The sequence below is a fragment of the Myodes glareolus genome, chromosome 17 (genome assembly GCF_982192425.1).
Source record: "Myodes glareolus chromosome 17, mMyoGla1.1, whole genome shotgun sequence".
NCBI lineage: Eukaryota > Metazoa > Chordata > Mammalia > Rodentia > Cricetidae > Myodes > Myodes glareolus.
Window position 1 is genome coordinate 67,181,790 of NC_142042.1, and position 13,724 is coordinate 67,195,513.

The window sequence follows — 13,724 nt, forward strand, 5'->3', positions numbered from 1 at the left end:
AGCATTTGTTGTTCTTGTAGAGAACCCAGGCTTAGTTCTCAGCATGGACAGGGTGGCTTACAACCATACATAACTCTAGTTCCAGGGGGATGGAACACCCCTGGGGGGATGCCACGAAAAAAACCAAGCATGTTACCTACAGACATACATACATGAAGGCAAGCACTCACACACATAAAATAAATCTAATTATTTTAAATTTTCTTACTAGTGCATCTAAAGAAAACTTTCTCACGGTCCTCTGACTACATTAAGAAGTGAAGACACTCGTTCAGCAAAAGGAACTTCGGTTATTGAGAAATAAACCATGGAACCACATAAAGGTTTTCTCCAGGATGCTTTGACCCAAGAGCCCCTTCAAATGGAGAGTTCTTTCTTATCTCCTTTCACAGATCTACTATTAATTCTCTAAGAATGAAAAACTGGTGGGGGCAGGGGGGAGTGAAAGGAAGAATGGGAAGCAGCAAGGATCCATCAAAGTTTTTAAATCTTAAAAACACTTAAACATGTCATAAACAAAAGCACTTCTATACTAAACACTAAAGCTTCACCTAATAAGCAGGTCACGACCTCAACATCCTTAACATCAGAAGTATCAAAGGGTCAAAGGCTGAGGAGCTCGGTAGAGCAATATGCAGCAAGCACTGGTTATATCCACAGCACCCCACAAACTGGGCACTGCAGTGCACATCCGTAACTCCGGCACTTGTGCAGTAGAGTTAGGACAATCAGAAGTATAAGGTGAACGACACAGTGAGTCTGAGGCTAGCTGGGACTACATGAGAAACTGTCTCAAAGAAAACAACAACAACAAAACAAAACAAAAAACCTAAATGAGGAGGATGCAATTAAAATGACATTCAGAACACTTCCTGAGACTCACTGTTCTGTCATGCAAACAGAGGAAGCCACAGGACAAGAAGGTACATCCAGTAGAGACGAAGAAATATACATTACACCCAGTGAATAACATTACCAGAGAAAAAGGACTTGTCAAACTAATGTCAGACTTAAGTCTTCTGTGGTACGGATGTACAGAACCTTACCAGAAACACTCTGGTGGTGCTGGCCTCGGAGCTGAGGTTGGGGTTGGAGGTGGTGAGAAGGTAGATTTGTGTCAAGAGCTGAACATGCTGGGAAGGAGAAAGCATTGACATATGGTAACATTGACTCTCCAGAAACACAGATGTGACCGAGAAGCCTGCAAACGTGCCGTGCCATGCATATCTTGCTTCTCAGAGGGACTAGAGTAAAAGCAGGATCTTGGCAGGAATTTCTAAGATATTTTCCTCTGAACAAAACCACAGACTCAGAGGGACTGAGACTGAAAGAGGAAATCCTAATATCGCCAGCTACTGGGGTTTGAACGCATTATCAACAACTCTGAATTCCCTGATCCTGGGCATTATCAGGGTCTTGACTTGCTTTCCTGTCAGCACAAGGTCACGGACATGCTGCTCTCTCAGGTTTCCATGGGAAGCAAGACAGCCATCCCTGACTTTACAACACTGCTCACTTTTGGCGTCAGTGGTAAGCTACGAGATGACGCAGTTACCAGACACTGACAACAGTCTTGCCTGCTGCATCTGCTGCTGAAGCCTGCTCCTCTGGGCTGGGTCTAAAACCAGAGTCTGATGCACTGTCTCCGGCTGAGGCTTCAGCTTCTCCACGTCAGGCTGTGGTTTGGACGCAGATTTTCTCATTTTCAGCTGTTCAAGCAGCTCTTTCACCGTCCGATGTCGCTCATTCAGCAAGTTGGCCAATGGCTCCTCAAACCTATCCCCGACAACAAAGACAACCGTGTATTGTTCTAGGTGCACAGCACAAGGGCAGCAACCTGAGGAGGTCAGAGGAGGGCGGCAGACGCCAGGAGCTCAGTTACAGACAGTTGTGAGAACCAAGTGTGGGGCCTGGCTACTGAAGGCACATCTTCTGGAAGAACAGCCAGTGTTCCCAACCCCCGAGCCATCTCTCCAGCCCCAGGAAAGACTTAGCAGAAGAGTTTCTCAGATTGCCTCTTGAAACTGTGAGCTGTGAGGGCAGATAAACGGATCTGGCTTGAGTACTGGGTGAACAGAGAAACTGAGTAATTTAACTCATCACTTATTCTGGAAACAAGCAACAGGAGGAAGATTAGTCCCTAAAAGGTTGACACATACAAGCCTTCAGGCATGACTAGAGACTTACAGGTAAGGTTCCCAAAAATATTAGGGACTGGAAGACAATAGAGGAAGGAAAGGCATTACTGGGGGAGCTAGGCATGAAAGTGGTGGGTTTTGAGGTCAAATTTAAAACGATGCAAAATAAGACAGGACTGTGTCCACAGCAACGTTAGGAAACAGGTTGCGTGTGCGGGGCGGGCTGACAGGGGCTGTCGTGGCTGTGCTGAGCTCCTGCTGAGCACGACCTGGCCGCTGTGGAGGCTCTAGCAGATCTACAGCTGACTTACGGCGCCATTGGGGAGAATGAAAGTAAAGGAAAGCAAAAGACGAACTCTTTCCAGGACACGAAGGGATAGCTCAAAACTGAAAGATCCGTGCTGAGGAGCAATTCCTAGGGTAAAAATGACCCGAAAGATAAAATATTCCAAGCATGCCTCAGCTAGTGGTAACATCGGGATGGCAGATGATGAGAGCAGAAAGAGAAGTGAAGTGGGACTGTGTGCTGGGCCCAGCAAACTTCAGAAGCCAGGCTGTCAACAAGACGGTACTCACCCAGAGCCTGCCTTTGCCTCCCGCGGGCTTGCGAGACTACCGCAGCCTATTTTTAAGAGTAGGAACTTTCTCCGCTGGTCTTTGGACTTCCCTTCCCTAACAACTAAGATTGTGGGCCTGGAAGTTTCAAATGTACACCCTGGGTAAATATATTTCCTTTAAACTCCTTAGCTTTACCATCTCTCCCTCCCTAGCCTATCTGTCCCAGCAGATTTCAAATCATCTACACACTGTGCCGCAGAATCTGCATCTCCATGGCTCCTAAGGATCTTGCTCCAGGAAGTCCAGGCTCTGCAAATGCTACAACTAGACCTGTGCTTCCCCAACCCCAGAAAGTCCTGCGCAGCCTGGACAGCAACTGAAACTGCCCGCCTGCACTTCCTGGCCTTGGCTAGCATGCCAGCATTCTGCGTCCCCAACAATGCCCCAGTGTGAGCAGGAAGTAGTCACAGATCACCCCTTACCACTTTTCAGTAACTTTACACAAAGGACATGTTTCTGGCTCCGGCTCCATCAGAGCAGGTATTTAAGGATTTGCTCAATCAACCCCCAGGCCACTAGTCAGATAAAAGGACAAACAAGCCCACGAGGGACAGGTAGACATGCCAGTGGTGGGTGTTTCTGTGGCTGGCCTTATGAAGCTCGTACACCTTTCCAGCACCGCTCGCTTGGAAAAGCTGCTCTCAGCGCCAGCTGTGATTTTTCTCCCTTCCCAAACAGGTACAGCTTTGTCTATAGCTGCCCTGCCCCATAACAAGGAGACTGTTTCTGTGGCTTGGTTTCTTAACTAACCTCCAGGGCTCCTCGCCCTAAACAAGAGGCTGAGGGAAGAATAACTATAATTTCTAAAAACAAAACAAAACAAAAAGGCAAAGACAAAACCCACAAACTGTCAAGCCTCTTCAGAAACACATCACCCTTCACTCTGCATCTCACCAGCATACCGTAGGGTTTGAGGGGTGTTGAAGTTAGGCCGAGACTCTGATACACGCTCCTCTTCCTCTGGGCCATCTTCTTCCATATTGGAGAATCCCATTTCATCCTGGAACTGTGGGCAAAAGAAAAGGAGGCTTTTCTCGAGGGAACAGTCCCTATGCACGTCTCTCTAGCAATACCAAGAATTAATAAAACTAGAGAACTCAGGAGCTTTAATAATGTTGGGATTCAAAAGAGACCCTACGTGGGGAGTCGGATCACGGGTTAAAAGACCACTTGTTCTTGCATAGGACCCAGATTCAACCCAGCACCAACCATCTGCCAATGAAGTCCAGGCAATCCAACGCCCTCTTCTGACCTTCACAGGCACCAACCAGACATGTGGTGCACAGACAGACATGTAGGGAAAACACTCACTCACATAACAAAAAATATGTCCCACTGCTCTCAAGACGCAGAGTTGTGTATGCTGTATAAACTGGACATGCAGGACCCACAAAAATAGGACTGCTAAAGTTGTCTAAAAAAGGCGAGACGGTCCTTCAGGGTTCCTGCTTCATGGAAGAGTCTGACAGACATTCTACAGGACGCAGAAAAAAGCAACTGATGGACTCTGCCATTACAGGGAAAAACAGATCTTCAAATTTCCTGCTTAGTGGAAAACTCTGCTGGATATTATGGGCCAGGAGGCTAAAGACAAATGCCCACAGCGTTACAGAAAAACTCTGGGTGACTGTCCAGGCTGCGAGACGTCTCTGTCAGTTCTAGAGTTTTGGAAGTTGCTTACAATGCACTTCCTGTTTGCTTAGGTAATATTATATCCTTCTGGGGTCTTTGATAAAGTTAAAAAATAGACAGTTATAATTATAGTTTTCCTTAGTTATAATAAAAGATAAAGTAGATATAAATATTGTAGATGTAATTCTTCCTTGATACCTGTTTTGTCATATGTAATCTTGCTACGTTAAAGTTAAAACCATCCTTTTTATTTAGACAGAAAAGGAGAGGTGATGTGGGAAATGATCTATACTGTGAATATGGTTTATTGCCACTGGTTAATAAAGAAGCAGCTTTCAGCCAACAGAGTAAAGCCAGGTTAAAAGAGATATATAGAGAGAGTAGGCGGGGTCAGACAGAGGCCATGTAGCCACCGCCCAGAGGAGACAGCTGGCCAGAAACGTTACCCTACTGCCATGTGGCGACACACAGATTAATAAAAATGGGTTAACTCAAGATGTAAGAGCTACCTAGGGATAAGCTAAAACTATTGGCCAAACAGTATTGTAAATAATATAGTGTCTGCGTGATTATTTTGGGGCAGCCTCTGGCAATAGCCCTCTACCCACCACACAAGCAATACACTCCTCAATTGCTTTTCAAATTGGGTCTGTCATGAGCTCTAGGGACCAGCTTCTCTGTGCACACCAGAGCTGGGATTACAGACACACACTAGCACACAGGTTTTTATGTGAGTTCCAGGATTCTCATACCCAGTTCTTCATGTAAACATATAAACAACACAGCCATCTCCCTAATTCCCAGAATTGTCTCCTTTTTCATAGATTTATTTTTGTGTGTGTGTGTGTGTGTGTGTGTGTGTGAGAGAGAGAGAGAGAGAGAAATAGAGACAAAGAGAGAGAAATATGGGGGTGCAGGTGAGGGTGTTGGATCTTCTGAAGCTACATTCACAGTGACTGTCCTGGGAACTGAACTTGGATCCTCTGGAAAAGCAGCAGGTATTCATAAATGCTGAGTCATTTTTCCAGCGTCTCCACACATCCAACATATCTTTAAAAGACAGATGTATCTGCCCTTTGGAATCACCCACTCCAGTCTCTCTATGGAGTATATACTGTGCTGGGCTAAACAAACCCCAGCTTCAAATGAAAAATAACCCAAAACCAAGAGACAGGTCATAGAAGAAGTCTCTACAGTCAGTGTTCAAATGACAACTTGCAACAACAGCTCAGGAACAGCGCGGGAAAACCAAGCATTTAGCGCCATGTGGGTAATCAAGAGAGCACACCACTCAAACTTTCCTGGCACTGTGCTGCTTGCTGGCTCTGAAACAGGCAGACCCCTCTGCTGAAGAGAAAATCCGTAAGAGCAAAGAACAGCGCTTACTAAAGAATTTCACCAAGCTACTCACTCAAAACTCGTTACTCACAGTTTCAAACAGCTCTTCCATCAGCCCGTTGACTTCTTTTTCTGTGAAAGGACAAAGAAGTATGTTAGCAGAACTTAGTCTTATTCTGTAGTAAGGAAAACCTCCGGGGTGATACCGTATGCCGTTTCTCCCAAGGCGCCAGACCGAATGCTCACATTCATCCTTTAAGCAGCATCTCAAAGGCAGCTATGAAACTCCAACCTGCTTCACTTCCTCTTCAAGATGCTTGAGATACACCTATCTCTTTCTATCCCCTTAGTAAGCTCGTGGCTGCAAAGCGGCGACCACACCCACATTCTTTTTGGCATTCAAAGTATAATACAACCCTTGCCAAATAGCAAATGCCAAACACAGGACTACAGCATCTACAATAGCAACTTTCTGTATATGCATTACATTTAAACACTTACAGAAATAAACAAATGAAAATCCACTGTCTACATCTGAATGAGCCATAGACTTCCAATACACCTACAGAGTAAACAAAGACATGTGAAAAAGACAATAACGAACAAACCGACTTACTAGTGATTCTCACTGCCCGGTCAGTGCGGAAATCCTCTGTGTCTGGTTCATCAAGGTCTTCCAGGAAGTTATATTCTGGATCATCGTCATCATCTGCCTCATCTGGAGGGTGGGGGGAATACATTAGACACTTTCTCTTTTCTTGTCTTTCCTTTAAGTTTCTCAAGACAGGGTTGTCGCTGTGTAACTGCTGTGGCTGTCCTAGGACTCGCTCTGTAGCCCAGGCTGGCCTCAAGCTCATGGAGCTCAACCTGCCTCTGCCTCCGGAGAACTGGGATCAAAGGAATGCCCCAGCACAAACTCTGCCTACTTTTTTTCTCAGGCAAGGTCTCTATGTCTGTCTCTCTCTCTGTGAATGTGTGTGTTTGCGTGTCTATATTTCTTGTTCTCTCTACCTTTGGTTTTTCGAGACAGGGCTTCTCTGTGGCTTTGGAGTCTGTCCTGGAACTAGTTCTTGTAGACCAGGTTGGCCTCGAACTCACAGAGATCCGCCTGCCTCTGCCTCCCAAGGGCTGAGATTAAGGGCCCGGGCCACCACCACCCAGCTTCCTTTTGTTTTCTTTGAGACTATGTATCCCTAGTTGACCTACGACTCACTAAGTAGACCAGGTTAACCTTGAACCCACAGATCTGCCTGCTTCTGCTTCCTAAATTAGGGGATTATGGGCAAGGACCACTATACCACCATGCCCAGAACTCAACCTTGACCCTAAAGATCTAGAAAGAGAAGAATTGCAGAGTCTTTCCATGCAGTACATACATTATTTATTTTATTAATTTATTTGTGTATATGTAGGTGTGGAAGCCTTGGCATTTATGAAACTTGAAAGAGAATGGCCAACCTGCCTCACAGATCTGAATGTTCGGTTCCCACTTGGTGCAACTCTTTCTGAGAAAGTTTAGGGGCTGTGGCCTCACTGTAGCCAGTGTGTCACTTAAAGGGTGGGCTTTAAGGTTTCGAAAGCTACCCCAGGCCCAATCTTCTGCCTTCAATTTTCACGTTAGATATTAGCTCTCAGATATTAATCCTGTGCAGTACCTGCCATGATGGCCACAGACTCACCATCTACAACTGTCAAACCAAAGCCCGATTAAAGGCTTTCTTTTCTAAGTTGCCTTGGTCATGGTCTTCTCAGAGCAATAGAACAGTGACTCTGACAGCATGCACGTGGGGCTCAGAGAACAACTGGTAGAAGATGGTTCTCTCCTACCACCACAGGAGTCCTAGATAGAACCGGGGTGTTTGGGCTTGGCAGTGATCATCTTTACACAGGGCCATCTCAATGACCTTTGCTTTTTTCCCTTCTTTTCTTTGAGACATGATCATATTAAGTTACCCAAGCCAACCTAGAAGTTACTACGTAGCCCTGGCTAGATCCATGATTAGGATCCTCTTTAGATTACAGGCCTGTGTCACAAACGCCCCACCGCCCCTGACGTTTAGGCGTCATTCCCCAATACTTAGCAAGTGTCACTTTCCACAGCTGACTTGTTCTCGCGCCTGCTCCCTCCTCTGAGCTAGGCTCCCGCTCCTCCAAACAACATTCAATGTCCACATGCGTCCAACAGGTAAGTCTCCCGTATGACCCACTTCAGTCTCAAAGAAATGACACTTCCCTTCTGTTTCTCAACTATTTTTTATTATGTGAATGTATGTGTATGTGTGGGGTGCCAAGTGCGAACTACGTACATATTCTCCCACTGAGCTGTTGAATCTCAGCCTCCACAATCTCTTTCTTTTGTTTGAGACAAGTGTCGCTATGTCCCCAGGCTAGCCTCATGTCTTACAGCACCTTCCTGTCTCAACTTCCCCAACAGCTGAAGCAGAAGTCTGAGCCAGCACGCCTAGCAACAAACCCTATTAGTGCTCCCAGTCTGTAACGCGGTTTCTACCCCAACTGAGCAGCTGATAACTGCAAACAAAACCACTCACCCTCGTTCTCCACATCATCATTTAAGAGGCCTCCCAGCCACACCTTCCAGTCCTCATCATCAGCTGTATTTGGGTCATACATATCCGGGGTGATATCTGGAGCCTCAAGTTCAGCTTCGAGTTGGCCCAGAGGAACATCTTTCAGGGGCATCTTAGACCGAGTCCGGAATGCGATGAGACTATCCTCCATCGGCTGGCCAAAGCAGAAAGAAAAAGCATCCAGTAAGTCAAAGTCATGCTTCCAAATTCTCCACACTCCACAGCAAACACTACTTTAAAATCTACTTGTCTCAAGACACTGTAGGTCACTGTCATAGCTGTGTACAGTGACCCACACTCTTAATTACAGCACTTGGGAGGCAGAGACAGGCAGATCTCTGTGTGTTCAAAGCCAAGCTAATCAACATAATGAGATCCAGGACAGCCGACTCTGTATAGTGAGACCCTGCCTCAATAAACAAAAAGAAGCAAACAAAATCCATAACAAATCTGGATTTTCTTTCTTCAAAATCTAGTTTAATTTCTTGTAGATTTTATTTTTTCAAATAATTTTTTTATTTTTTTTATTAAGCATTTAAGTTTCCCTACAGAGGAGAGTGTTAACAGTGTCCCACTAGTACAAATTATGCAGTCAGCTTTCCCGACTTAAGGGAATCTCAGGGTCAGCACTTCAGGTACACAATAATGAGCTGTGCCCCGAAGAAACAACCTGTGTGATTGTGGTTTCTTCCCTGCCCGGTAAGTATGTTTTTTTTTGGTTTTGTTTTCTTTTGTTTTTTTCTTAGGGACTGGAAATAAGGAACAGGGGCTAAGAGCACTGGCTGCTCATAACCATCTACAGTGAGATCTGATGCCCTCTTCTGGCCTGCAGGTGCACTTGCAGATAGAACACTCATATATATGTAACACAAATTTTTTAAAAAATTTATTTTTCATTTTATGAATGTGTGTGTGCTTATATGTTACCTGTTATATGTGCACCACATGTGTGCAATGCCCACAGAAAACGGAGCTGTATATTCTACAACTGAAGTTACAGATGGTTTAAGACACAACTTGGGTCTCGGGAACCAAACAGGTTCTGTATGCATCACCACCATAACTGCTGAGCCTTATACCCAATCCAGTTATCGGTTTTAAAATGAATATTTCAAGAACAGTTATAAAAGTTTTAAAATATATGTATATATTTTATAATACATTCACATTTTTAATGGGTATAATTAATTAGGTATTAATATATTCACAAAATTATGTGATATAACCAATTCCACAATAACTTCATTATCCACATAAGAGATCCAATAATCTATATTCCGTGGATATGGATTTCCTACTTAGTGGACATTTTAGACAAGGGCACTGTACAGTGTCCATTCAGGACTGTTTCAGGTGCTCACTTTACACAATGTGTGCAGAGTTTTCCTTGCAGTTCCCCAGCACCTGTCAGCACTTCTTTTTACTGACCAGTAGCAATCAGCCTTATGGACATACCATAATTTCTTTTCTCAGCAATTCAGAGTCATGATGCTTACCTGAAAAGAATCCATGCAGACAGGACTAGATGCCAGCTCCTCATCCACTGCATTTAACTTCTCTATGAAAGCACTATCCCTGGTCTGCTTTGGTTTTGGAGGAGGTGGGGGCCCCATGGGCACTACTTCAGCACTGATGTGCCTAAGAGCAGGTGTGGTGACTTTCTCAACCTGATCAAAAAGGATGCTGTGTTAGGATGGATATAAGGAAGGAAGGAAGGAAGGAAGGAAGGAAGGAAGGAAGGAAGGAAGGAAGGAAGGAAGGAAGGAAAGAAGGAAGGCAGGCAGGCAGGCAGGCAGGCAGGAAGGAAGGAAGGAAGGAAGGAAGGAAGGAAGGAAGACAGGAAGGCTTCACATGCAGTTAATGTCGCCTCATTCCTCTTTTGTAGATGAACACAGGTGAACGGCCAATTCAACACATGCTCTGACTAGTTAGGTCTCATCCTATCTCAGTGAGAGAGACGGAGAACTACTTGGCTTTAAAGACAGTACTCTAAGCAAGGGTTGCAAACACTTGACCCTTAATGAGAACTCAGAAAACCTCTGTGACCAAGACTAGGTCTCAGTCATCTCTTAGCTGTTCATTCTCCCGAGAACTCTGAAAAGGTGGCACCCACAGTTATATCACCACTGGTAGATCAGCCACTTCTCACATGTAACGTCTAAGGTCTCTCTTGTCTGCCGCCGGATTACCTCTGACAACATGCCACTCTCCTCATCTGTCTCAGCCACTTCAGATGACGCCTGCAGTCTGGATCTCTTCACTCCACGTGGAGACGAAGCAGTGCTTTCAACATCACTTTCCAATAAGCTCTAAAACAAACCCAGTGCACGCTCACGTGTGTGCCCCAACCTCAGTGCGCAGCACGAAATGCCACAACAGAATGAATCACAAAATACCAGTCACTGGGATCTGGGCTGCCAGGATGGCTCAGCAGATAACTAGGTGTACACGACCAAGCCTGATGACCTGACTCCGACGCCCAAGATCCATATGGAGGGAGGCAAGAATCAACTCTTACCAGGATGTCCTGGGATCTCCACAAGCAAACTGTGGTATGCACACACAAACACCCACCCCAACAGATATATACAAGAGCAAATATATGACATGTAAATAATTGTCAAAGAAAGAATACATGCAGTATATGCAATAATTACATACATCATAGAAAGAAAATGAATTTTCAATGACTTAACATCCTAAAGAGGGAAAGATGGAAGGACCATATCTGCAGCCTCATCTTCATCATAAACTGTCAAAGGTTAAAGGATGAATAAAACACAGAAGGAAAAAAGAAGACCTCTTTTGAAAAGCGTTACTAACCAAGCAATGGTGCCAAACACCTTTATCCCCAACACTCGGGTGGCAGAAGCAGGAGGATCTCTAAGGAGTTTGAAGTTAGCCTAATCTACCTAGGGAATTCCAGGAAAGCCAGGGCTACATACTGAGACCTTTTCTCAAAAACTCAAATAAAATAGAAAAGATAAAGTTCATAAACAAGAAAAATTAAACAAGACTATATAGAGGTGTATATTTAGATGACAAAACTACAAAGAAAAACAGCAAAAAACTATCAAGAAATCAGGGTTACAGGATACACTTGTCTGTTGATATCTTTGTTTTTTTTTCCAGTTTTTCGAGACATGGTTTTGCTGTGTTAACAGCCCTGGCTGTCATGGAACTTCTCTGGAAACCAGGCTAAAAATTGAAGTCACAGAGATTCACCTGCCTCTGCCTTCTGAGTGCTGAAATTAAAGGCATGAGACTTGGCATCTGTTGGTTTCTAATAAAGAGTCTAGAACAAGCTGTGTAGCTGAGGATAAACCTGAACTCCTATTCCTCCTACCTGCGTTTCCTAAGTGCTGAGATTACAGCATATCCTTATGTTGTGTTACTTTTATAATGTAAGCTTAAATGTATAGGGAGTTTGAAGAGCAGAATACCTACCAGCTAAGAAATCATTAGAAAAGAGAACATTTCTCAATCATGTCTAAAGAATATGGCAATACTAAGTCACCAAAGCCCATCTTTATCAAGCCCAAATTTTTTCTGCAGTAACAATGAACACTCACGAACCTCTTCTGCCGTCTCATCTTCCTCTTCCTCATCTGGCTGGTACTCTTCATCTGAGGAGTCATCTTCTTCAAGGTGAATATCCACAAACTGTGGAGGCTGCTTCAATAGGAACACAGGAAAACAGGGGAGCTGGGTGACTCAGCAGCTAGAGGCACAAGCCCAATGACCAAATTCAATCCTCAGGACCAGTATGGTAAAGGGAGAGGACCAAATCTCACATGCTATGATAGTTGCTCCCACCACTCATCATGCAAAGCAAATAAGTAAACATAAAATAAAACAGAGAAAGAAATGGAACAGGGCTGGAGACTAGAAATCTCAGAGGAGAACGCATGCTCACTATGCACAGGGTTCTGGGCTCCAACAGCAGCAGAGGACAGATGGAATGAAGGGAAAGAAGAGAGGGAGGGAGGGAAGAGGGACGGAAGGAAGGAGGGAGGGAGCAAGGGAAAGCACAAGTCACACATTTGGAAAAGAAAGTGAAGATAACGGGGGAGGAAAAAAGAATTCTGTGAGTCTAATGTGAAGTCACATCAAACAACACAGGCAGGTTTGTATGGTTCCATGAGGTGCAAGCTGAGGTATAATGGAATGGAAAAACCCAAACCTGTAATAAAAAAAAAAGAAGCCCCCCCAAACAAAAACAAAACCCCCAGCATGTCTAAAAGTAGTGAATACGAAGGAAGTAGTAGCTTTCAAAACTGATGACGTATTTTGGGAAAAGAGTAACAATGACTTCTACGTTTACCTTAATTTCACTGGCTTTCTTAATTGGTGAAATATTCCAAGTTGGAATTACCTATCAAAAAGAATGTCAGTAATAACATGTAACTGCTTTTCCTTTTACTGATAGCCAGAAAGACCCACACTTAACTGAGCAGCTACAGTGGGTCTACAGGCGTCACTGAGCATTATAGTCTCATGTATTTGTGGGGCTTATGATCCCAGCACCTGGCAGAACTGAGAGAGGGAGAGTGCCAAAAGCTCAGAGGAGCCTGGGTTACACAGTAAAGTCCAGGTCAGTTTGGGTCATAGTGTGTGACCCTGCCTCAACCAAGCCACCACCACCACCAGTAACAATTACGTTATACAGAAAATTAAAAACAAAGCAGTAACCTAGGATGTAACTTGCTTGCCCTTGATTCATGCCAGGGCACAGCATGAAAATCTGGGCAGTGTGGCTCCCACTAGTAAGCCCACGTATATTAGGTAAGCATTCTCACACTGAGCTAGGAGTCCCAGCCCACACATAATGATTTCAAAAGGCACCCCAGACCAAAATTGTTCACATTTTTTTCTCTATGAATAACCAAGAACAGGCTTCTATTTCCCAGGATAAAGAGAAACTCAGAACACATACCACTCCTTTCTCCACCACTTCCTTCAGTTTAGAGCGTGTCATCTTAGGCTCCTAAGAAGGGAGAGAGAGAGACAGAGAGACAGAGAGGAAGAAAGTAGCCAATAAAAGTTACAATGTGATTTTCCCGGTCTGAGGTGTGTCATGTTTACAAACTGCTATATGACTTCCCACACTGGAAAGTTTCCATGGCATGGAAAGAGCGACAAGAGGTTACTCACAAACAGTGGCATGTCTTCTGTCTCACTGATGGCAGCTTTCATCATGGCTACAACATGTTCATTTGTGATTACTTCCTGGAGGAGAGAAAGAAGCCTCACTTTATGCTAAGAGATTTGTCACCTGAACAATATTCGTCTCTATGTAAGTGCCATTAGACCTTTGTGGAGAAGAAACAGAAGTTAGATCCTCAAATAGCTACAAACTGAACTCAAGAAAACATCTACAAATCGCAAATCGGGCGGTGGTGGCACACAC

General features: G+C 44.4%; 1 protein-coding gene across 9 annotated transcripts in view; it reads right to left on the reverse strand.

Moving 5' to 3' along the window:
• The window catches only part of Gon4l (gon-4 like), a 61,094-nt gene that overhangs the window by 21,545 nt on the left and 25,825 nt on the right, over window positions 1-13,724 (reverse strand). For 7 of the 9 annotated variants that reach the window (XM_048454939.3, XM_048454898.3, XM_048454878.3 and 4 more), the window contains 12 exons: window positions 13,469-13,543; window positions 13,251-13,301; window positions 12,639-12,689; window positions 11,891-11,989; window positions 10,504-10,623; window positions 9,811-9,981; window positions 8,276-8,468; window positions 6,343-6,444; window positions 5,818-5,858; window positions 3,659-3,762; window positions 1,578-1,776; window positions 1,047-1,133 (listed from right to left, as the gene is read on the reverse strand). In XM_048454939.3, coding sequence (XP_048310896.3) covers window positions 1,047-1,133; window positions 1,578-1,776; window positions 3,659-3,762; window positions 5,818-5,858; window positions 6,343-6,444; window positions 8,276-8,468; window positions 9,811-9,981; window positions 10,504-10,623; window positions 11,891-11,989; window positions 12,639-12,689; window positions 13,251-13,301; window positions 13,469-13,543 — 1,293 coding nt within the window. The remainder of the gene's footprint in view (window positions 1-1,046; window positions 1,134-1,577; window positions 1,777-3,658; window positions 3,763-5,817; window positions 5,859-6,342; window positions 6,445-8,275; window positions 8,469-9,810; window positions 9,982-10,503; window positions 10,624-11,890; window positions 11,990-12,638; window positions 12,690-13,250; window positions 13,302-13,468; window positions 13,544-13,724) is intronic. The other 2 variants (XM_085678135.2, XM_085678134.2) reach the window with 1 other exon arrangement.